Source organism: Nicotiana attenuata, unplaced genomic scaffold (assembly GCF_001879085.1).
Source record: "Nicotiana attenuata strain UT unplaced genomic scaffold, NIATTr2, whole genome shotgun sequence".
In the NCBI taxonomy this organism is placed as follows: Eukaryota; Viridiplantae; Streptophyta; class Magnoliopsida; order Solanales; family Solanaceae; genus Nicotiana; species Nicotiana attenuata.
The window spans coordinates 165,786-187,488 of NW_017671798.1; the positions used below are offsets into that span (position 1 = coordinate 165,786).

Sequence of the window (21,703 nt, forward strand, 5' to 3'; positions counted from 1 at the left end):
AAAAATATAAATATAATTACAAAAAATGCACTGAAAATGTTTAAACACTATTTTGGCATAAAGAATTTAGATGACTAAATCACCACAAAAATAATTTGAAGGATAATTATTGGAAATTTTATAAATAAAAAGAGAAGAAATAACTGTATATATGCTATTTTGAAAGTGTGTGTGTGTGTATATATATATATATATATATATATATATATATATATATATATATATATATATATATATATATATGTATGTATATGTATATAAAAATATATGAGGAAAAATTGGGTATCAACATATGCTAATGTGAATTCTCAAGTAATTTTCGCATCATAATTGAACCGGGATGGCCAACCGGTCATGGCAACTAATCTTTGTTTCAGTAAACCTCTAGTTTACTTGTGGCATGTGATTCCATCATCATGCTTATACATGTGCAATACAAATAGAAGAAAAATCGGGTAATCTTTCATATGTACCCGGTATGATTATAGTAATATGAAGATATTCAATCTTCCTTTCATTTATAGTCTCAATATGCCAACCATTTTGGCTAATACATTTAAAATTCAAAAAGTTTCTTTTGAGACTTACTACAATATCAATGTCATGAACAATTTCATTCATCTGGTAGTAACAAATTAGCTCTTCCGGAGCTCTTAATTGATTTTGTACTACAAGATCTTTTGTCACACAATCCATATGGTGAATGTCTCCTTCACGGAGAAAATCATATCATAATAATTGTCATGGGAAAATCATATCATAATAATTGTCATGGTCAAAATCATCATAAACAAAATCATTTCTTGCTTTAATTTTGCCTTTAATAACATTTTATAAGGCATGTCAAAATATTTTTGGCGTACCACATGTACGCGACCAATGACATATTCATGTAACCACATTGTAATATTCATTATCTTTCTTTCTCTCAAACCTCCCTTAGAGGTGAGTTGCGGTGTGTATCCAATCATGCATTGCACGTCTTTATCCATTACTTTTATCACATATTGTTACATTCACCTTCGGGAATGAATCTACATTCTCAATGCTTATCACAAGTCACATTCTCTTCAAAGAATGGAGTATAATTATCACGGCGTGCTTTATAAATTTTCCATACCAATTTGATGGTAAATATTTCCTTCACCTTTTGAAGGACTATTTTGAGAAACCTTATTTTTCTCCTTTTTACAATTACCATAATGATGACCATTATTATTTTGGTCTTTGGTACACGCACTTTCATTGAACAACCACTTGTCTTCATTTAAACTTATTATGCACCGGTATCACATTCACTTCAAGAATGGAGCAAATCAAGTGGGACATTTCATGAAAAATATACTATTTTTCTTTAGTCATCATTATATCATCAATATGGTGCATTGAGACTCAAACCCAATGCCTTACCCATATAAAGGCATGTTAGGCCAAAATGAGTTGGGATTCGAACCCAACTCTTACCATCATGGAGCATCATGACTCAAAATCTGATGTCTTACCCTCATGGTGCATTGGGACTTGAACCCACCGTATAATATTTGTCATAACTTGTCTCATTCACTTCGAAAATAGAACATAATTTTACATAGCCATAAATTTAAATTTTGATAAATTCGACATAGTAAAATTATCATTAAAAATAAGTGAATTGAAAATGATAAGAAATATAAAAAATAAAATTTTCAATCCAGTACATACTCATATACTAATATACTATATATAAATATATCAAAACATATAGTTTAGACATAGTATTATATATATCATGCATTAACATTTCATTACCTACAAGAAAAATGAGACAAATAATGAATGAGTCTAACACACTTGTTCAAGCCAACTAGTGTAAAAGTTAGTAAAATTCAAATGCAAACTAACATAAGACTAGTGGAATCAGACGCCTTTTTCCTCTTACCAAATGTGAGTATATCAATTTTAAATCAATCACATATAAAATACTTATAGCCAAAGCCAATTTTAGTAAAACCAGTAAAGAGATAATTCATACGTTTGGTTCATTACAAAATCATTCCCATTTGCCAAATCAAAGTAAAATAAATTGGTTACATACCTAACTCTTACCGAAGAACATTTGTACCGTGTTGGCGTCACTAATTGTTGAATACCACTAAGCCTTCGTGGAAAGACTTATCAAGACCTGGCCATGCTTTATTCTTCGTGAAAATCCCTCAATTGAGGAACATATCCTAAGTTGGTTAGAAGTCGTGCTGATAGTGTGTTAAGAAACTCAGCTCAAAGTAATAATATGAAACAAGAAAATAGACAAGAATGTAGAGGGCAAGAGATGAGAGCTTTTTATTTCTTTCAAGTATTTCAAGTGTGTTAAAAAATGACTTCTCGTCCTCTATTTATAGTACTACATAGAGTTATACCAAAAGAATTCCATAAATATGCCATTAAGCATTTGACATCATGGTGGAAGATCTCGGGGAGGTATGGGAGTTACAACCATAACTCCATAAATATTAGAGTAGTGAGAGTTATGAAGATAATGGAGAAGAATAGTTTGGTGGTTATGGACATCCACTGTAATTATATTTTATAACAATTGCGACTTATAAATAACATTAAGTGTTTTTCGACTCAGAATGTTACGACTTATTTAGATTGCGATCTTGCAAAATCGAGTTTGGAGATTGCGACTTACTCATGACGTTCCTTTTAAACAAGGGAAAATTTCACATTAGAACAACTGGGCTCCATACTTTTCAATTTTATAGCCCATATTTCAATTTACAACCAACTAGCCCATAAATAATAGGCTAAGATTCAACATCCAACTCCAATAGGTTTTCAAAATTACTATTTAATTTTTAAAAAAGATTCCTCAAGCTTTTAAATTACTTTTCGAATCAGTAGTTGTGACTCAAATATTAATTCAACAAACCAACTTCACTTGGGTGGTGAAAATTAGATTTTTAACAAGCTTAAATATGTGGGTTTAAATTTCGAATTTGATTTTATGAGAAATTTGGAGTGGGTGTTATTTAGACTTGTTAGAAATAGTATAAGGAGGTTGTATATAAAATTTGAAGTCATTTAATGGAGATTTAGATTGGTTTTGAATAAGAATTGCAACTGAAAATCGTGGTCTACAGACGCTTGTATAAAGGTGTATAAAAGTGTATAACAGTGTATAAGGTGTGTTTCTACACTCATATACAATATTATACAAGATTATACATAATTATACAAAAAACTGACTTCGTCTTCTTTCTTGCGTCTTTTCTGAAATTTAATTCAAATCTTGCTCAAATCTACTCCAAATCACTTCAAATTTAATTTTGTACTCCTTTTGATATTTTCAATCAATTGGAACAATACCCAATCCAAACAACAAACAAATTCAAAACAACCCATTTTCAAAAGCAAAGCTTTGAATGATCTTCAATGGTGGACTTCTACTCTTCAATTTTCTTTCATTGCAAGCAGGTGGCACAAGAGGAGAAACAGAAAATACACGGTCCTTTGAAGCATATGTAAAAGATGTGAGAAGAAGAGAGAGTGAAAGCAATAGTTGTGAGAACAAAGAATTAACTTCATAGCTTTTAGAAGCAATTGTTGTAAAAACATATATTTTGAATTTGCAAATGCTTTCAAAATATGTACAATGTAGGTTAGGTGGGGTAAAATTTAAAAACATGGGTCATTTTTTATTATGGTGTGAAGTGCATGTGTATTTTCTTGTAATTATTTCTTTAGACAAAGGCCTTCGAATTCCCTTCTCTCAAACGCCCTAATAGTCTCTTCATAAAATCGCACATTTGCTCGTTCTTTGTGCATATCAACAGATTTCGGTAAAAATTTAGTGATTTTTCTCCTTTTATGGTGATTATTATTGAAACTGCAGAAAGTTCATGTTTTACCGTTATTCAATAACCTTGTGTTTTATTTGATTTTCGATTTGTAAGTTTGCTTGTTGATCTGTTTGTATTATGTGTATATAGCTTGTGCTATTTACTCTTTGTATTAAGCAACTGTCAGCTCATCCAGATAGGATAAGGCGTGTTTGTTAGCTTTCTCGTATTGATTGAAGCGCAGAACTTTGATTTGTTACTTGAAATGGTGGTTGTGCTTTCTAAACGAATAAATAAATTAGGTCAAGTTTTTCGAGTTGTTGGACAGCTAAAGGATCACTTTTGGTCAAGTAGTTGGCTACATTCAGTTTCAGAAACAAAAGATGACATTGAAACAATTGCTAGAATCATCAATGACCACCCTTTTCCTGTTCAGCCATTGCAACCAACACTTAAACTTCATATCTCTCCGAGTGTTTTGTCTGCCACGTTTGTTGAAAATGTCCTCGGTCGCCTATTTGCAGCACATGCCAATGGACTTAAAGCGTATGAATTTTTTGAGTTCTGCCTCCGCCACACTGAATATAGTCCAACCTCAGATGCATTTGAGAAGACACTTCACATACTAGCAAGAATGCGTTATTTTGATAAAGTTTGGGAACTAATGAAGAAAATTCAACAGCTACACCCGTCCTTGCTCACTCTTAAGTCATTGAGCATCGTGCTGTCAAGAATAGCAAAACATCAATCCTATGAAGATGCCCTTGAAGCATTTGATAAGATGGAGAAGCATTTATTCCCCGCAAAGAAATTTGGCACCGAAGAGTTCAATATTCTTCTTCGAGCATTTTGCACGCAGAGGCAGATGAAAGAAGCTCGTTCAATTTTCAACAAACTCCACTCAAGGTTTCCACCTGATACAAAGACAATGAATATTTTGCTTTTGGGATTCAAGGAATCAGGGGATATTACTGCAGTAGAGTTATTTTACCATGAGATGGTTAAAAGAGGGTTTAAGCCTAATAATGTAACGTACGGTATAAGAATCGACGCTTACTGCAAAAAAGGTCATCTTGGTGATGCTTTGAAACTATTTGAAGAAATGGAGAGAGTAAATTGCTTGCCCACAGTACAAACGATAACAACTTTGATTCATGGAGCAGGAATTGCTCGTAATATAACTAAAGCAAAAGAACTTTTCAATGAAATTTTCAAGAGAAATTTGCAACCAGATACTGGGGCCTATAATGCCCTTCTGAGTTCTCTTATCAAATCCAGGGATGTTAAATCTGCAGCAGTCTTAATGGATGAGATGGAGGAGAAAAATATTGAGCTTGACCATTTAACTTACCACACTATGTTCTGGGGATTGATAAGATCAAAAGATGTTGGTGGTGTCATTGATCTTTATGAAAAGATGATCGACGAAAATTTCTTGCCCAAGGCACGTACTGTTGTGACCCTGATGAAATTCTTCTGTGAGAACCGCAGACTTGATCTGGGCTTGAGTTTATGGAATTACCTGATGGATAAAGGGCACTGTCCACACTGCCATTCTCTGGAAATTTTGGTCACCGGATTGTGTTCCCGTGGGAGAGTTGAAGAAGCATTTGAGTGCTCTGAGGAAATGTTGAAGAGGGGTAGGCACATGAGTGAGCTAGTGTTTCAGATGCTGAAGAGGTCTCTCTTACTGCTAGGGGAGGAGGAAAAGTTACATAAGCTGTACGAAATGACAAAGAGGTTAGAAATGATATTGCCTCCTTATGGACAAACAATTGGGCACAGCCTAGGTGCAGATCTAGAAGTAAGGTGAATAAGGCTACTTTCTTGATTTACTTGATTCTACGTAGAGCTGAGGTGTTGCAGCGCTTTTGTTTCAATTCTCTCTTGGCACATGTATCTTTTGATCACATTAAGGTGGCCGGCACTCTGATCTATTCTTTCTGTTGAGTTATAAGATCTTAGATTGCTGATAGTTCTTCTCTTTCTCAATTTCCTTGATAGGAGTTTTTCCTAGAAAAGAGGTGATCGCACTTCTTACAGGTTTGTTATTCGGTTTAGTCCTTATTTTGTGGATCTATAGAAGTTACTTTGATAACTTACCTTCATATGGGACACTTTATGCAGCCACTGCAGTGCTACATAGGATGCATATAACTGTTAGAAAGTAAAATTTTGGCGGTGCCGTCTAAAACTAAAAGTACAACCCCTGAAAGTTGGCTAGTTGTCATGGAAGGAGTATTGATTGCAGTGCTACATGAGATGCATATCGCTGTAGAAAGCAACATTTTGGCAGTGCCGCCTAGTAGCACAACCTGTGGAAGTTGGCTAATTGTCATGGAAGGAATATTGGCTTTTTATGTACGTGCCAAGCACGCTAAGGTCCCATCACAGGCAACTGGGAGGGATCTAAGACTAAAGGTAATTTTCTTATTTCTGTTATCCCTTCCTGATTTACCTTGCAATCAGTGTGATGACACTATCAGTTATCTGCACTGTTCTTTTTTTCCGTCATCAGCTGGTTTTGGAAACTATTTGTTGACTTCTAAGGATGGGTAGTCTCATGTCACTTGTTAGATATGAATCCAGAATGTGAGCATAATGATAATGAAATCCTGGCGTAGACGTATTAGGCTAATCGTCAAACATATACTGAATCCTTGAGGGTCTTTTTCTTTTCATTTAACGACTCAAATTTGCTGTTTTCTAACAAATTTGCTGGTGATGTAAACTGTTGTTTAATGTAAGTGTCTTTCTTACTTTGGCCCTTCCATTTACAAATTTACCCGTCTAAGTAATAAAAGATTTGGCTACAGTGCATCCTCCACACAGCCAATTGACTTTGCCATCTTTTGAAGTTGCCATGTTCTTAGCTTTTAACTTGTAAGTACGGTATGAAATCACATCTACAAATTGAAATCAAGAAACTTGAAGACCCAAGAAAATGTATTCTCTGATTAACTTACATAGCATAATTAAATCTTAGTTAATAATAGAGTTTGAAGGTGTTTCAAAGGCCGTCAATAGATTATGGACGTAGTTGCAAGCAGTTTTGGCAAAGTTGGGCTGTCGAAAATGGCTGATAAGTGCCTGCTATTGTTTTACGAGAAAGTGCTGCTTTCTACCGTTTAAGATATGTGTTGATATTAATTTTAAAGCTTTTTTTCTTGTTATAATATTGTCATATCAAAATTTTATCCTTTCTCGGTTTCAACACAGAAAAGGAAGAAGGGATATTTAAGTCTAGCATCTAGAAGCACATGTCACTAGTCGGTTTAGTTGCATACATTCAGGTATCTGTGTTTGTTGCTTTGGTCTTCGGCTTATGAGTTTAGCAGATTTATTTTCAATATTTAAAGTTTTAAACTCAACATTGTTGGAATTCATGATGCTAGTCTGTATGGTTTTAGATTTGTCCTTAATTGTAAAGTTGATCTTATCTTAATTTTTAGGGCGCTGCTGAGGTGGTTTTTGCCAGAAGAAGTGATGCATTCCAAGCACTTAAAAGATATAACAATGTGAAGTTGGATGGAGAGCCTATGAAGATTGAAATAGCTGGTTCCAACCCAGAAGTTCCTTTGTCAGCTCGTGTAAATATAGTTGGACTGTTGGAGGAGCGAATCAGAGGACTGTTGTCATAGCGTATGTCAATCAATTAACCATCTCTTTCTTTGACTGAGAATTTTGTTTGTTTCATCTGTGTATGTTCGAATGCTCACTGTGCTCTTATATACTTTCTGTATGCTTTTTGTCTTGACCAAGTCACATGCAGTGGATGTATTATGGTCGGAATTGTGCCTAATAGATTCTAGAGTCTGCTCCAGTTGAATTGCTCTATTTCAGGCTAGAGTTCTGAAGATGGATTGGCATCTATTTCAATCTCTGTTTTCCTTTGTTGATAGCTCTGGGAAGTTATTTGTTTGCTTGTTTAGATTTTGTTTGCTTGTTTAGGCGTTCTATGCTTGAAGCTCTAATTTCCCGATATAGGCTGTCTTGTATTTTTGTTACCAAATGTTTTGTGAAATGTTTATTCTTTCTGTTACCAAATGTACGCCGAGTGGCCCAGCTCATGGAAGAAGCGGTGCTACATCCGTTACTAGTCTTGGGATTCTAGGTAAATTTCTGATGAGGACAGTTATATATTCTTTTGATGACTTTCTTAGAAAATAAAAAGAATAAAGGCTTTAGTGACTAATCGAGATAAATAATAAATTCTTCTTCTACCCCCCCCCCCTCCCCCCCACCCCACCCCCCAAACAAAAAAAAGAAATATACTAAAATAGTATATGCCTATCTTTTGCACTACCAAGTAAAACTAAAAGCCAATTACATGTATAAATATGGTAGATGTTTAGCATGTTTTACATGGTTGCATGTGCTTAACCTGGATTCCCTTTTGCTGTACGGTCAAGGGGTGGCCGTGGTGGTTTTAGAAATGCACCTGGGCACGGTCGTGGTCGAGGTCAGGTCAAGGTAGCAGTGGTAGGGCAAGCAACAAGGGTGCTAAGAAGTCAGCTGAGGAACTTGACAAGGAGCTGGATAGCTACCATGCCAGTGCTGAAGCCATGCAGACTTAATGGTGAAACTGCTAAACTTGTGACTTTTAACTAGAAGAGCCGCTCAGGGCTACTTTCTTTTTAGATCCCATCACCAACTGATCTTTTCCAGTTGTAATACTAGAGATTCTTAGCCTTTGTGATTGTATTGATGAAGGGATTGTTTGATGAACCCTTTTAATGCCTATCAATGAATGGAAACTAGAGTGGTTTATGTGTCTGGCCAATCAGTTTTCCAAAAAGCTTGTGCCTCATTTAACACCATTCCATTTTATTATACATTGTTTCCGATTGGCTATTGTTACTCTGTTGATGGATTCTTGATACATATCTTCCAATTTTAGATGTCTGTACGTTGTTGATACAGGTACCAACTCTTTTTGTATAATGTTAGACAGTCAAAAAAGAAAGCTAAAAAGGAAGACTACCATTTCTTTCTGAATTTATTCTAGTATCGAATGTTGTATTACCAGTAACCACTAAGAAATTTATGGAAAAAGAATTGCTACCTTTTTCTATTAAAGTGCACGAATGCATAAAGAAAGAGGCAAAACTAGAATCATGGTAGTTTGTTTAGCTAACTCAGGCATTTCACATACAAAACAAACAACAACAACAAACCCAATTTTGATCCCATAAGGGTCTGGGGAGGGTAGTGTGTACACAGACCTTACCCCTACCTCATAGAGATAGAGAGGCTGTTTCCGATAAATCCTTGGCTTCACATACAAAACAAAACAAAATATAAATGCAACTACAACCAATCATCATTTCTTTATGCTTTTGTTTCTATTCCCCTCTCCGGGGCTTTAGATTGTACATTATATTTCAGATGGTGTTTACAAATGAAAAATGTACAGGACTAATGTGTACAAAGAATTGAACATAGAATTGCGGAAACATGACTAATACTACTTTTCTTCAAGCATCATAAAATTTTGAAGAAAAAGGAAAGAATAGAGAAAGCATCTTCAAAGGGAGTTGTTATTCAGTACCACTTGCTTCTTTCTTCAATCTCAAGTTTCCCGTTTCATCTTTCGTAAAAAGCTTTTCAACTACTTCATTCCAGTTAGTTCTTGCATCAGTGGAATGACCTGTGCTTGTGGAAGCGTCTTCACCTTCTATGAGAGAAGCTGCCTCTGTCGTGGATTCTTCCTCTTTATGCACATGCACTGAGGGTTCCTCCTCTGCATCTGCTGGCACGGCATGTGGAATATTTAAAGTGACAGCTCTTTTTAGTGCCTTCTTGTGTTCTTTTTCTAGTGTGTGCTGCCTTTCAATTTTCTGCACTGGTGGTGGGGTAGTCGTGGTCTCACCACTAACCTCCTTGAGCCTCTGCAGGGAAGCGCTTATTCAGGAAAAATATTTCCTTCAACAAATATATTCAAGTAAATGACGACTGACTTTCTAGCATGCAGAAACATAGCAGGGTATAACACACTATTCTGCTACTTCAACTACAACAACGACAAACCCAGTGTAATCCCACAAAGTGGGGTCTGGGAGGGAGGAGCGTACACAGACCTTAGGCGTACCTTACCCCTACCTTACGAAGGTAGAGGGGCTGTTTACGATACACCCCCGGCTCAGAAAAAATGAAAAAGAAGCAGAAACAATAAGTAGTAACAACAAGAAACAAAGGTGATAAGGTGATAGATTAATCGAAGCGAAAGAAACAACATGTAGTAAAAGAAATATGCGGATAAGGAGAAACGAAAATACGAGACTAATACTAATGCTACCGGCATGAAAATGAGACACACCTATTTAACCACTAACCTTCTACCCTAATTCTCAACCTCCATACCCTCCTATTAAGGGTCATGTCTCAGTATTCTGCTACTTCAGGATCTTCGGGAATGAAACATTTTCATGGAAACTAAGCTGATTATTGTAGTAGAATGCTTTCCCGCTATGGCCTGTATTGGAGTAGAATGCTTTTCCGCTATGGCCTGTATTGGAGTAGAATGCTTTTCTAGACATCAAACTTGAAACGCAAGAAACTTTCAAAGAATGAAATTCTGGAACTAATACCAAGAGAATGAAGATAAAGCAATGCACCGAATACCAGACAGCTGGCACACAGTTGAACTATGTGAATTTAGAAAAAACAGGCAGTTTTTCATTGGCCATGGGAAAAATGATATTAGCCCCAAAAAACAGGCAGTTTTTCATTGGCCATGAAAATCGAAAGGCAAAAAGGCACAACTCCCTTCTTTTCTTATCCGCGAAGAAAGGCCTAACATTTCATAACTGTTGTGATTATGCTTTCATTGAGCCGAGGGTCCGGAATCAGCCTCTCTAACTTCACAAGTTAGGGGTAACTGGGTAAGGTCTGCGTAAACACTACCCTCCCTAGACACCACCTGTGAGATTACAATGAGTATGTTGTTGTTGTTGAAGAAAGGCCTAAAGTTAGACTTGTCTATTTGAAAATCTTCAGGCGATCAAGGTACATTTAACACACATGTTTGTTGCAAATGATATCACCAATGATGGACTACAGCTCTTATTTTCAAATGACAAAATATTCTGAAAGTACTTACCGCTAATGCCTTTTCTGATTCTCTTTGTATCCAAATAATTCCATGATCAGATGTTGCATTGCATGACAGCACAATATGTTCAAATCTTCCATCAACTGGGATGGCTGTTCTAACATCTGGAGGGAATCTCCCACATCTGTCAAGCAATAAATGTGATTAAGAAAACAAGTAAAATCTTCTTTCTGAGCGACTATAAGGAACAATGTGTTTTCTGAGGGACTTAGCGTAAAGGCCTGTACAAAATCAACACAAATTTGCAAAACCCTGATAGTACAGTGGAATAGTAGTATTACTATTTGAATGTGATTTACCTGCAAAATTTTCTCTCAACGATGTGATACATTCGGCCAGGCGCATATAATCTTCTCGGATCTCTGAGCTTCCTACCTTCAGGTATGAAGGTATCTCTCAAGCATACCATAAATAACAAGCAGGGTAAACTGTTGAAAGCATTAACGCTCGGTTTAAGAAGATACTTATAACAATTTCTCCAAAGAAAAAGAAAGGGAATTTCGAAAACTCAAGGGCTTTTGTTCTGTACCCAGAGAATGTAGGAAAACTGAACTAACCAGAAGACGGATGTGAATATATCTTCCAGTGGGGTGGGTGTTCGTGGTAAGAAGTCATCCTGAGGAAGAAGAAGCCAGTATAGATATGTTTTCAGAGAACATGATTGTTTCGTGAAGTTCAGATTATCATGAGGAATAAGTCAACACCTAGTTTATTGTACTCATGGCTTTTAGGGTGCGACTTTACAATTTAGTTTGGCGATCATAGAAGGAAAAGAAATCCTCAAGTTGGAATCTCATCAAAATTCTATAAATTTCAGAATAAAAACAGCACAAACATTGTTGTCGTTAAGCATTTTATGGCAATATCCCAGAAGTTTGACTGGCCCATTATTTAAATCTCAAATACCAGTAGCTGACAGAAAAGAGTGAGCATGATATCAATAGTGGTTAGATCCACCAATGTAAAGAGCCGACACTGTTCCAATTCTTATCAGTGAGTAGGCCAAGCATTTCACTTGCTATACATACCGTTTTGTTTAATCATTTTTTCTTAGTATGAATTTTAACCAACAGCTGTTCTGATCCACTCAAATAAGAGCTTGAACCACACCAAAGACCTTAAGGGCACATACAAACTCCCGTTCTCCCACTCTAGTGGCTTCAATTCCCCCCTCACTATCGACAATCTAACATTCTAGATCTAATTCTTATTCTGTATTACCTTAAAGATATGAGTTGCAAGAGAAAACTACCACTGTGTATAAGCAATTGATCAGAACAAGATAAGAGTTACACGGGATGAATTCACGGAGCTACTTTGCGGTACAAGAGGAACTCTAAGCTAATTCGACAAAAAACTGACCACTTGGAAGTCTCTAATAGTCTGACAGGGCAGTTCGAACTACCTTCCGAGTCATGGTACCTGTAATATATCCGTCATAAACTTATGGTGCAACCTTTAATCTGCATTAATTTGGTTTACTATAGAAGAACTAAAACTGCCATAGGCTAATGCAAATGTCTCCTAAAACATCAAGTGAAAACAAAGTATCAGCAATAATTGAGAAGCTAGATTGGTTCTTACATATGCGAGTATCCCAAATTCTTGATGATGTCTTTTTCAAGTACTATATATACATGCCAATGAATCTTGACACAGAGACAGCAACTATAAACAAGAGACCACATAAATCTGCACTATAAAATGATAATCAAAACATTCCCAAGGCATTTTCACCATTCACTCATCCCAAGTTGATCGGAAAAAAATTCAAATATTCAAAAAAATTCAACCTGTTCCTATATTTAAGGACATATTATGTAATCAGCCTCAGATTTGGCTCTTTTCCTCTAGCGTCCTACAATCTCCCGCCCAAAATTATTAGCTAAATCAACAAACTAAACAATCATTTCAGTCTAAATCACACTAAACACCACGCCCAACTTTTTCAATCACAAGCTAGTCAGCTACTAATGTACAGAATATTAAACAACTAGTAACATTTTTCAGAATATGTTGCTAAAGTATGATAGTGCCAAATTAGAGTAGCCAAATCAATGACTACTAAACCCACTCACCTGCAAAACTACTGAGCGTATAACATCAGCATACTTAACAGCTAAGTTGAGTGACATACACCGAGCAGGAGCAACAGCATAGCAGCTTATTAAACTCCTTGGAATACCCCCTAATCTATCCCCATGATTCGCCACAATTATAGTCAACAATGATGCAACTCCAGAACCCAAAGAATGACCAGCAAATATCAACTTGTAACTCTTCCCATTCTCAACCCAAAGCCTTTTCAAAGTCTCAGACTCCTTATTCAACATCCAAATTGCTGCCTTCAACAAACCATGATGCACATACCCACCATCAAACATCTGCTTCCCGAGCTTATTATCCATCAAAACTTTATAATCACTTTCTTTCACCAAATTTAAACCCCTTATGGCTACAACAATTTCATGGTGTTCATGATCAAGGTAAATCAAATAAGGTGGAGCATTACCTGTTGGAAAAAATAAAGAGAGAAAAATTATATTAAAATGAAATTATTGTTGGAAATAAAGGAAAAAGAAAACAATAAAATTGTTTATGAGCACATGGACGCACTATCGCAGCCATAAATGCACATAAGGGGATTCAAAATATACTAGAATATCACACCACACGTGATTTGAATCTGCTACCTAAACTAATTTTTCAAAATTTTTCCTTTAAGTTTTTGCCCTATTTGCACATTATCATTCCCGGCGTAGGAGATTCAATTGAACCGCTTATCATAACCTAGCTCCTCCCCTGCATGTGCGTGGAGCTTGAGTCGTGCTAGGCAATGTTCTAAGAAACCCGTTTGACACTCTGCAAAATTACGTTTTTGTCCTATTTGCACAATACCATTTTCCAACAAAGGGGATTCAATTGAACCCCCTGTTATAACCTAGATCCTACCCTGAATGCACATGGAGCCAAAGGCGGAGCCATCATTTGAAGCTTGCGGGTTCTGGATTCTAGTCCTTTTAAGCTATTGATTCTAAACTAATAATTTGTACATATTCAATGAATTTCTTGAGACATAAACAAGACTTGGACCAAAACTAGTGGGTTCAGCCGAACTCGTAAGCTAAAGTCTAGCTCTGCCTGGAGCTTAAGTCGTGCTAGGCATTATCCTAAAAAACTATTTCAACAATGTGAAAATTTACCAAGTGTATCTTGATATGCAACTTTCTTAACATTTTTGCCCTATTTTCGCAGTATCATTTTCCAATGAAGGAGATTCAATTGAACCCCTTGTCGTAACCTAGCTCCTACCCTACATTCTCGTGGAGCTTATGTCGTACTAGACATTGTCCTAAGAAACAATTTCAGCAATGTGAAAATTTTACTTACCAAGTGTTTCTTGATATGCAACTTTCTTCACAGCCCAATCGGGGTTTAGCCTATAGCCTCCTTCAGGTGGAAATTTGGGGTCGTGAAGGTCATCTTCATAGACAGCAAGAATTGTACGGCAAAGACGAGGAACAGGTTCAAATTCTTCATAGTTTGCTGATTGCCACGTGGCACTGTCATCATTGCCTATGTAAGTACAACGTTTCCATACCCAACGCATACATCCTAACACTACAACACATTCTACTCCGCAACTAACTGACATTTATTATCTAAACTCCCCACAATAACCAAAACTGGGGAAAATGGAAATCAAGAGCTGCTAAAAATCTGCACTTTTTAATGTGTGTGTGTGTGTGTGTGGTAGATTGTGTCTTTGAGGTTTGTAAGTGGAAATTTCAATGGGGCTGTGAGAATTTACAAGAATAAGCTTAAATTCTCACAACCAAAACTGGGAAAATTAAAAATCAAGAACTATGAAAATGCATAAAACTGATTGTGTTTTTAGGTGGAAATTTAAAGTGGGGTTGCCAGCATTTACAAGAAATTGATGGGGTTTAGGATCTTTTGCTTGTTTCAAAATTGCATAAAACTGGGGAAAATGAAAATCGAGTATAGAGCTATTAAAAATCTGTAATTTCTTTTATATGGGTGTGTCAAAGATTGTGTTTTTGGGGTTTGTAAGTGGAAATTTCAAGTGGGGTTGTGAGGATCTACAAGAATATGAGATGGGTTTAGGATTTTTTTTTTTTTTTCAAGATTGAATAAAACTAGGAAAATGAAGAATATAACTGAAAATCTGTAATTTTATATACATGGGTATGTGAAAAAATGTGTTGTTGGGGTGTCTATGTGGAAATGTCACATGGGTTTGCTAGGATTTACAAGAAATGTTATGATTTTAGGATTAATTTATTTTTCAAGTTTGAATACAGAGGGGATTCATTTGATTCTATTATGATGCTTGGCTTAAGGTCTAAGTAAGTATGTTGTGTTACTCTTTTTTGTGCTTTAATGGAATCATGGAATGTGTATTTGAATTATTCTTTGTACTAGTACATGATTATTTTTATTATGTATTCATGTTAGTTTTTTTTTTTTTTATAATAATTATGGTGTTCGAGTCACGTGCACTTTTAATTTCAGGAGTTATCTGGATTATTTTGTTGCTAACACATATAATAGTTAGCATTTCCTTCGAATTAGAGTAACGACAAAGTTGTTATCGTGTGACCTAATAGGTCATGGGTTTGAACCATTGAAGCAGTAACTAATGCTTGCATCAGGGTCAATAGTGGAGCCACCTTATAGGTAGGGTGTCAAATGACACCCCTTCGAGGAAAAAATACACCGTATAGGTAGGTAAAATAAATAAATTATGTGTATATATACTATGTATTGACTCCCCTTAATTTCCTGATATGTTTACTTTTATATATTTTGACACCCTTAAAAAAATTCTGGCTCCGTCACTGATCAGGGTACAATACACCCTTTGGGATGTAACCCTTCCCTACATCCTGCATGAATACAAGATATTTTGTGTACCGAACTGTTTTTTTATTTCCTTTGAATTGGCTTTTGGTTCAATGGCTTAGGGGCTGCGGGGAAGCATTGAAATTATTGAGTGGGGAAAGGCCAAATGCGCGTGTGCTGTTCGACGAAATGACTAAACTCTTTCCCCTCTATAAAAAAGTTGTAAATGTATCTTCCAACAATTTGAATATCTTTGTATGCAACGTTACCACCCGCAACTAATGTCAATTTTTGAAGTCCTATCTTGAGTTTCTCGAGTAGCATATTTGACCATTACCAAATTTCAAGAAGACAAAATACTTTTCTTTTAGTTATTTTAGTTAGGGGCGTAGCAACTAGTGAAGGGATGGAGAAGGCCTCTAGCTCTTATAGAGATAGACCACACGTATGAACTCAATTCGTTTTGTGGTTCTTCACAAATTTATTTTTAGTTTTATGACCTATATATTTTTTTATATATGAGAAATTTATTTTTACACGTAAGAGATCTGTCTTTTACACATGAGAGATCTAAAAAGGTTTTTTTTTATTTTAAAATTGTAAAAGAATATAATATACAAATAGCATGACAAAAAATGGATGCGTCAATCACAAATTATAATCGGGGTGCTAAAACCACATTTATAGTAAAAGTATCAAATCTTCATTTTGAGGAGTCCTTTCCACGTAAAAGAAAGTCAAAAGAGAAAGAAAGTCTAAGCTGTTTCCACCTATATACCAATAAAGCTAAAAGGGGAGGAAATCAAGCAAATTATTAGGCACATTTTGGATTTCTGGAAAATAGCTTACTTGTGTTGCCAAACTTCTACTAGCAATTAAGGATGTGTTGACACGACCCAAAATCCATTATAGGTCATGATCGTGTCTAACGCTGTTGTCGGGCAAGTCAATGGTGATTGATCAACTTAATTATTCATTTTTATTACTTTGAAATTACAATTCTCATTAATTAAATAGTATAAAATGGAAATTTCAGGGCGAAATGATAATAATTACGTGAACTACCCTACTGAACATTCTGTAGGAATCCCCAAAATCGGTGTCACAAGTGCATGAGCATCAACTAGGAAATATAATAAAATACAACATCTATTTGGAATACAAGTTAGACAGGAGAATATAAATAACGCTGATGGAGACTCTGTCTGCCGCGGATCGTAATATAGAATGTAGTTCATCGCAAAGTCCCCGCAATAGCTGCGGCTCTGCACCCAAAAGACCATCAGAAATGTAAACCTGCACAATAAGTGCAGATGTGTAGTATGAGTACGTAAATCGACGCGTACCCAGTAAGGATCTAGCCTAACCCTGGAGAAATAGTGACGAGGGGTCGACATCAACACTTACTAGTGATCCAATAAATCATGTACAATAAGAAGTAAACAAGTATGAGGAAGAGTAAATAAACGGTATACACCAACATAAATACGAGGTACAATCCTCCTCTGAACGGTAAACTCAGGCTCTCAATTAGCAATTACCTCCTCAACTGGAGTATATATAAAATGGACCTCACCAGATAGGTCGTCACAACTCAAATCAGGAAAACACACGGATACGCAGGTCCCTTGTCGAATATTACGCACGACGCTGCCGAGGAGAACGACCCGATCCACAAGAGTATTTTATAAAAATGCCGCGGCGAACGGCCCGATCCTATCATAATGTGTGCACTGCCGAGGGTCGAATGACACGAACCACATATGCATCTATTATACTGCCGAGGCGAACGACCCGCTCTCATAAGAGTGTGGTACATAATCATGCCGAGGCGAACGACCCGATCCCATTAGAATAAGAAGCTTAAACGGGTCCTTGACCCCATTCACGAGTAAACGTGTCAGTTGTGAGTTTTTAAGGAAAAACTTTGAAATGAATATGCATAACGCGGGAGAAAATCCATAAGGGAAGCACAAATTATTCCGCGGATTATCGAGAAGCTCGTAAAATCTCTACAATAGCAAGTCTATCATTCTACGGAAGTCTAGACTCAAGTCGTAACATAAAATAAAGGAATTTAATAGGCAAGGACAACTCAAGTAGTACAGTTAAAACATGGTGTGAACCTAAGTCTATCCGGACATAATCAGAAATTCTAGCATACGCACGGACATTCGTCACCTCATATGTGCGTAGCTCCCACAACATGTAACACATAAGAATATAATACCTACGGGTAAATTCTCCCTCACAAGGTTAGACAGGAGACTTACCTCGCTCTGAAGTTCCATAACCGCCTCCAACACCTCTCTAGCATCTCAACCAACGGCCCTTCGATCCGAAACTAGTCAAACAATAATGAAAACTAATAAAAATATACCCCAACCTCATAATTAATTAATTTATAACACTTCCCAACTCCGCTCGAAAGTCAACAAAGTCAACCCTCCGGCCCACGTGTCTGGGTTTCAAAAAAATTTTGAAGATAAACTTTACCCATAACACCACGAACTCAAATATATAATTTATTACCAATTCCATTTCCAAAATCATGGTCAAAATCCAAAATTATCAATTCTAGGTTTTCCTCTTAAAATCTCACAATTTCCATGAATTTTTCATGTTAAATCCAAAAATAACTCGCATATTTAACTTGCAATAAGTGGGAATAACTTACCTTGTGTTGCTCGATGAAAACCCCCTCAAAATAACTCCTCAACTTCGGCCAACCCAAGAGAAAATGAGAGAAATGAGAGCTAAGTCTCGATTTAAAAGCACCACTGCCCAGCAACTTTCGCACTTGCGGAAAACTCTATCCCAAGTGAGGTTCTCTCCATGCCAGGAAAATCCGCTTTTGCGGACCAAATTTCGCTCCTGCGTGACCGCTGTTGTGATCCACCCTCGCTCCTGCGCACTCGCACATGCGGAGACCTTCCGCTTCTGATGTTTTAGACGTCAATACCACACAAGAGGGGGGTGATTTGTGTGGTACCTAATTTTCGCACTAGAAGAACCTGGTTCTTCTAGGTGTTCTAACTTCTACTGTTTGCGGAATTAAAATACAGAAATAAAGAACACAGAGATTTTTACGTGGAAAACGCCTGGCTCAAAAGGTGAAAAAACCACGACCTACTACTCAGTAGGATTTTCCCAAACTTCCACTAAACTTTAATGAGCCAAAAACAGCATTTACAAAACTCTTTGTAAACCTAAGGATTAACTCTAATCCTAGTGTAGCACACAGCCTCAACTGTTGCGACACTTTCAAGTTAACTCTAACTTGAATACTCAATGCACCTAATACAATTGCTTCTAAGAAAGCTGGAAAGGTACAATGTTAAAACACCTACTACAATTGAACTAGACTTAAATAAACACAATGGAATTGGTTCTTCACACTTAGTTCTTGTAGCTTCAGATTTGCACACTTGTATCACACACAAATTGCTTGCAACAATCGTCTAGCTCTTTTGCTCTCAATTTGGTTTAACTTCAGCTTATGTGCAATCACCTGTAAAAGAGAACAATCGTTATATTTATAGAGTTAGTAATCAGAGTTTAATAATAACTCGAATTGTGGATCCTTTAACAATTCGAGTCCAAGAACAACTCTAACTCCTAATCCATATTCTTGATCCGGATGTAATTCTCTTTTCATAAGGAGACTTCAACTCCTTATCCTATATGCAATCTTTTCGATCAGTTCAGAAGATATTCATCAAGATATTGCTGCTTGATCTCAAGGACTTATCTTCTTCACGTGCATCTCATGTGTATGGGCCATAACAACTGTGTCTCCTTAGATGAACCTGGTCCTTCACTGAGTTCGTTTGTCATTCTTCAAAACTTCAACTGATCTTGGGCCAACAAATTCCCCCTTTTTGATGATGACAAACTCTGTGCTTTTACTGATTATAGAACCTGTGGAACTCAGCTAAAATATCATCACTCGAAAATTTTTACTTATCATTAAGGGCCAGATTTAATTAGGTCATAAACATCACTGTTCAGAAAATAGACACAATTTCTTTTAAAGCACAATATCTTTCCCCTTTTGGCATCATACGAAAGTTGCATAAATATGTGAATCCCAGAATATTAATCATTNATCTTCCCCCTTTTGGCATCATCGAAAAGTTGCATAAATATGTGAATCCCAGAATATTAATCATTACTCATGGCCACTGGGGCAACTGCAAGTGAAAGCATGCTTTAGATAATCAAAAATCAACTTGACAAAAATAACTATTAAGAGCAAAATCATCACAAAACAAGAGAAATGCAAATTGTCATTGATAAGGCATTGCTTCTACAGTACAGTCAGCAAAAAAAAAAGAAAGAACAAAAACTACCAACCATGATCAAAAACAAGAAAAATCCCTAATCTAGGTCACTGGGGGTAACTGAAATGGTTCGGAACTAGGACAAAGATGGCTAAGGCTTAGAAGAACTGGAGGGTTGGGATTGGAGTAGGTTGAGCATTGTTTGTAGCATCCCTTCACTCTTTTCCTTTTCTTTTGCAAGTTCTGCCTTCAGCCCATTCCTTTCTTCTTCCAATTCAGCTACTCGAGCCTGAAGCCTAGCAATCTCAGCATCTTTGGTCCCACATTCTTGCATCAACGCTCTAACTTTGCTATTCACTGGAGTTTTTACGGATGAACCAGGTTCAATAGGGGCAACACTTAGCAGATAATCACAGGCCTGGAGAGTCTTGATTCCAAAGTGCTCCTTACTGGAGGCATTTTCCCACTTCTTCAAAGGGACGTTCATCCTGTCCAGTACAGTTGTCAAAATGAATCCATAAGGAGTAGCATGAGCCTTTAAACCATTTATGACTCTGTCCAGCAATTTGACTATGAAAGCAGGCCAATTGATTTGTTTACCCCTCACAAGACACTCCATGAGAACCAGGTCCATATAATTTGCAGTGTGCCTCCTCTCTTGTCTAGGCAACAGACATTTGTTCACAAACTCAAAGAGCACTTTATGCTCTGGCTTCATTTCACTCTTTTGAACAAATCGTGCTTCAGGCACCTCTTCAGCATCCTTTGTGTCACAGAAGTCCTGGTAATTTGGAGTGCTATGGGCAGATCATCTAGACAAGGCCACCTTTGCCTAGTGTAATCATCATAGCCCTCACTTGGGATGTCTAGAATCCTGCCCAGCTCTGGTGCATCAAACTCCACCTTCACACCTTTCACTATACTGGTTACTCGCCCATTTTCCACAGAGCCATTCGCCATAAATTCAATCAACTCTCTTCTGGCTAGGCTCTCATCCATCTGAAGGACCATGTCCTTCCAGCCCTGTGCAGCTAAAGCATCTACCAGCCTAACCATGCCTGGCACCTCCAGGTCTTTCAGCAGCCTTCCCTTCAATATCTTCCTCCTGCTAAAAATAACAAAGCGATCTTGCTCTTGTTCAGAGTCCTCCTTTTCTTCTTCCTCAGTAATTTTCACTTGTTTTCCCTTTACAGCAGACCTTGTTCTTTCAGCCAAAGAAAGTTCACCAGGCACAGACTTTGAAGACTTCTTTGCAGGAGTCTTGGTTCTTTTTGGTTTGACAGTGGGAACCACTTCTTCAGTTGTGCCTCTCTCTTGATGGACCAGGTCCATCTCCTCCTCCTCTTCTACAGCAGCCTCAGAACTTTCTACTACCTTTTCCTTTCCTTTTTCATTCTTCTTTTTCTTACTCTTCTCTAATGCTTCCTGTAGTTCTGCTTCACTTTGCCTTACTTTACTCCTTGTAGTTCTTCCCCTAGGTACAGAAGTAGCAGCAGTCTTGGGAGATGTTACTTTGCTTTTCTTTGATGGTTTGTCAGCAACTGGGTTCTTTTGTGAAGACGCCTTGCGCTTCTTTGGGTCATAAATGGCCCCTACTTTCTTTAGAATATCTGCTAAAG

The 21,703-nt window shown here is 36.9% G+C and overlaps 3 protein-coding genes across 6 annotated transcripts; 2 read left to right on the forward strand and 1 right to left on the reverse strand.

Moving 5' to 3' along the window:
• Positions 1 to 3,724: 3,724 nt before the first annotated feature.
• LOC109210285 (pentatricopeptide repeat-containing protein At3g61360) lies at positions 3,725 to 8,636 on the forward strand. 3 transcript variants are annotated; one of them, XM_019373684.1, is made up of 5 exons: positions 3,725 to 5,630; positions 5,826 to 5,864; positions 5,949 to 6,242; positions 7,274 to 7,935; positions 8,234 to 8,636. In XM_019373684.1, exons 1-2 carry the CDS (start codon positions 4,087 to 4,089, stop codon positions 5,836 to 5,838), a joined length of 1,557 nt encoding a protein of 518 aa, XP_019229229.1. In that variant the 5' UTR covers positions 3,725 to 4,086; the 3' UTR covers positions 5,839 to 5,864; positions 5,949 to 6,242; positions 7,274 to 7,935; positions 8,234 to 8,636. The 3 variants fall into 3 exon arrangements, with proteins under 3 accessions (XP_019229229.1, XP_019229231.1, XP_019229232.1); XM_019373686.1 differs by having other exon boundaries at positions 7,274 to 7,463; XM_019373687.1 differs by lacking the exon at positions 8,234 to 8,636 and having other exon boundaries at positions 3,725 to 5,738; positions 7,274 to 7,678.
• Positions 6,051 to 8,398, forward strand: LOC109210279 (THO complex subunit 4C-like). Its single transcript, XM_019373677.1, has 4 exons — positions 6,051 to 6,242; positions 7,274 to 7,411; positions 7,665 to 7,739; positions 8,255 to 8,398. Exons 1-4 carry the CDS (start codon positions 6,051 to 6,053, stop codon positions 8,396 to 8,398), a joined length of 549 nt encoding a protein of 182 aa, XP_019229222.1.
• A 484-nt stretch (positions 8,637 to 9,120) lies between the features above and the next one.
• On the reverse strand, positions 9,121 to 15,314 carry LOC109210286. 2 transcript variants are annotated; one of them, XR_002065518.1, is made up of 7 exons: positions 14,326 to 15,314; positions 13,014 to 13,447; positions 11,493 to 11,551; positions 11,235 to 11,363; positions 10,924 to 11,059; positions 10,157 to 10,329; positions 9,646 to 9,712 (listed from the first exon to the last, which is right to left on the reverse strand). XR_002065518.1 is itself a non-coding variant. In XM_019373688.1 (6 exons), exons 1-6 carry the CDS (start codon positions 14,588 to 14,590, stop codon positions 9,362 to 9,364), a joined length of 1,374 nt encoding a protein of 457 aa, XP_019229233.1. In that variant the 5' UTR covers positions 14,591 to 15,310; the 3' UTR covers positions 9,121 to 9,361. The 2 variants fall into 2 exon arrangements, 1 of the variants encoding a protein (XP_019229233.1); XM_019373688.1 differs by lacking the exon at positions 10,157 to 10,329 and having other exon boundaries at positions 9,121 to 9,712; positions 14,326 to 15,310.
• Positions 15,315 to 21,703: the final 6,389 nt, after the last annotated feature.